A 2,621-nucleotide genomic window follows, 5' to 3' on the forward strand; every position below is an offset into this window, starting at 1 on the left:
ATGTTGGCAGAGGCTATCGCAATTATTTTTTTGACTTACCTGGTGGTCAACTTTCTGACAACCAGGAAGCAATTGAAACAGATGGCTACCCATTTTGTCGGTCCGAAGCCGCATCCAGTTTGGGGTAACGTGCACCTTTTTGCCTATCAGGATGTTCCAGGTGATGATGCGTTGATTGTTTTGGCCGTATCTTCAAAATAAAAATGATTTGAATGTCTATTTTTAAGGGATGTTTGAAACCTTGGTTGGATTTCATACATTGTTCGGTAAAGACGTTATCACCTGGGGTCCACTAAATTTGACGATGCTCAATCTGACCAGTGCTGAGAATGTGGAGAAAGTTATTATGGCTAAGAAAACGAAAAAGTCATTCATCTATGATTTCGTCAGACCATGGCTCGGTGATGGTTTGCTGATTTCCAGTGGTGAAAAGTGGTTCCAGAGAAGGAAGATTATTACTCCAACGTTTCATTTCAACATATTGGAAAACTTCGTTAATGTATTCAATAAGGAAAGCGACATAATGGTAGAGGTTCTCAAGAAACACGTCGACGGGTCTGAGTTTGACATTTACAATTATGTTACGCTAATGGCGTTGGATAGCATTTGTGGTAAGTCTTTACCATTTTATAGAAGTCAAACGAGCTGAGCAATTTCAATTTTATTTTTAGAAACATCAATGGGAACCGCTGTCGATGCTCAAAAGAATCCCCAGAACAAATATGTTCAGAATGTAAAAAGGTGGTAAACACGGAGCACCAGAATTAGTAAATTTATAACAAAAATGTATTTCAGAATGTCCGTTCTAATTTTACTGCAAACAGTTAGCTTCCTTTCGGGATTTCCCCTTCTGTATGCACTTTTCCATCCGAAGGGATGGGAACAGCGAGGCATTGTTAAGCAGCTTCATCAGTTTACCGATTCGATTATCGAACAAAGGAGGACACAGCTGGAGCGGGAACAATCAAAACAGATTGATTTTAACAAGGATGAGGAAAATTTGTATGCCAAACGTAAGATGACATTTTTAGATTTGCTGTTGAATGTTCGAGTGGAAGGAAAACCTTTGTCCAACTTGGATATTCGGGAGGAAGTCGATACCTTTATGTTTGAGGTAGGTACTTCAATGGATAGAGTATGGGTTTTTTTGACAAGTCTCTTCGTCTTCCCACAGGGCCATGACACTACGACTAGCGGAATTTCGTTTGCCATATATCAACTTGCTCTAAATCAGTCTATCCAGGATCGCGTGTATGATGAAGTGGTAAAAATTCTAGGCCCAAATCCTCTATCTAAAAATCTCACTCATCAAGAACTTCAAGATTTTCGTTACCTTGAGGCTGTGATTAAGGAATCAATGAGACTATTTCCACCTGTTCCACTTATTGGCCGACAACTAGTGGAAGATTTGGAAATGAGTAAGTTGTTCACGGAAAAGTTGAATATCGCCAAACTGATTCCTATCAAATTTTAACAGATGGAACCACCTTAAAAGCCGGTCAGGACATTCTCATTCCAATCTACGTAATCCATAGAAATCCGGAAGTTTTCCCCGACCCGGAACGGTTCGATCCGGAACGGTTCACGGAAGCGGCCGAATCCAACCGTGGACCGTACGACTATATTCCGTTCAGTGCCGGATCAAGAAACTGCATTGGGCAACGTTACGCCATGCTGGAGATGAAAGTCACGCTGATCAAATTGATTGCTGCTTACAAAATTCTACCCGGAGAATCGTTAAGACAACTGAGAGTTAAAACGGATTTAGTGTTGCGACCGGATGAGGGCATTCCGGTTAAAATAGTTTTAAGGCAATGATAGCGTTCGAAAAGTGCCATGATAAGTTTATGCATTTATTCGTTGAAACCGAAATATTACTGTCATTATTTTTAAATATACGTGAATAAATTTTTAAATTTTTAATCTTATGCAGCTGATGTAGTATTCCCGCAAACACTTGAAATTTAAGCCGTCGACTTAGGTTTGGGTTGGAAGCATTTCATTGTTATTGTTTTACTCTGTGAGTCACCGCTCATAGTCATATTGATGGACATTCGATTTCTTTTTAGATTTCGCGGCGAGAGATAAATACAATATTCCGAAATTCTTGAACGCTTGAAAACTTGAAGCTACGCGCTTTTTGCGGAATCTTGAACGTTCATTAAAATTTACATAATTTCGACACACTACACTGCGGCTATTATCTACAGCCACACCTCGTTATATTCATTGAGATTGCTAAGCACAGGGCCGGCGCTTCCCTTAACCCTCTAACGGGCAGCATCGTAAAACCGATGCGATCTGGTAAATGATTACTTTATCATGAAAGTACACTCAAAAGAAGTTCGAGTGTTGATTTTCATATGAAAATATTTATCTGGAGGACCGCTAGGTATGAAATAGTTCAATTTTTTAGTTTTTCATGCCTAACGCTCTACCCAAATATTATTTCAGTTCAAATATATCAAAAAATTGAAAAAAGTATGTAAATTACTCATAGGAAAAATTTGAGACAGGTCTTGAGATTGGTTACTGCTCTCCAATTCCTTGGGCACCGCGTACTTTCCGCAAAATCTTGCTTCACCTGGTCTAACCATCTTGCTCGCTGAGCTCCTAGTCGT

The 2,621-nt window shown here is 39.6% G+C and overlaps 1 protein-coding gene across 1 annotated transcript; it reads left to right on the forward strand.

Annotated features, from left to right (window-relative positions):
* On the forward strand, window positions 1–1,818 carry LOC128741616 (cytochrome P450 4d8-like). The gene is made up of 6 exons (XM_053837563.1): window positions 1–160; window positions 228–611; window positions 672–741; window positions 796–1,114; window positions 1,175–1,418; window positions 1,478–1,818. The coding sequence occupies exons 1-6, from the start codon at window positions 1–3 to the stop codon at window positions 1,816–1,818; spliced, it is 1,518 nt and encodes a 505-aa protein (XP_053693538.1).
* Window positions 1,819–2,621: the final 803 nt, after the last annotated feature.

This window comes from Sabethes cyaneus, chromosome 3 (assembly GCF_943734655.1).
Source record: "Sabethes cyaneus chromosome 3, idSabCyanKW18_F2, whole genome shotgun sequence".
In the NCBI taxonomy this organism is placed as follows: domain Eukaryota; kingdom Metazoa; phylum Arthropoda; class Insecta; order Diptera; family Culicidae; genus Sabethes; species Sabethes cyaneus.

Bases quoted from the DNA above. Each gene is read 5' to 3' on its own strand.
- LOC128741616 (XM_053837563.1), top strand. From the start codon at position 1: ATGTTGGCAGAGGCTATCGCAATTATTTTTTTGACTTACCTGGTGGTC. The intron at 161-227 runs GTGATGATGCGT...TCTATTTTTAAG, and splicing joins TGCCTATCAGGATGTTCCAG to GGATGTTTGAAACCTTGGTT. The intron at 612-671 runs GTAAGTCTTTAC...TTTTATTTTTAG, and splicing joins GGCGTTGGATAGCATTTGTG to AAACATCAATGGGAACCGCT.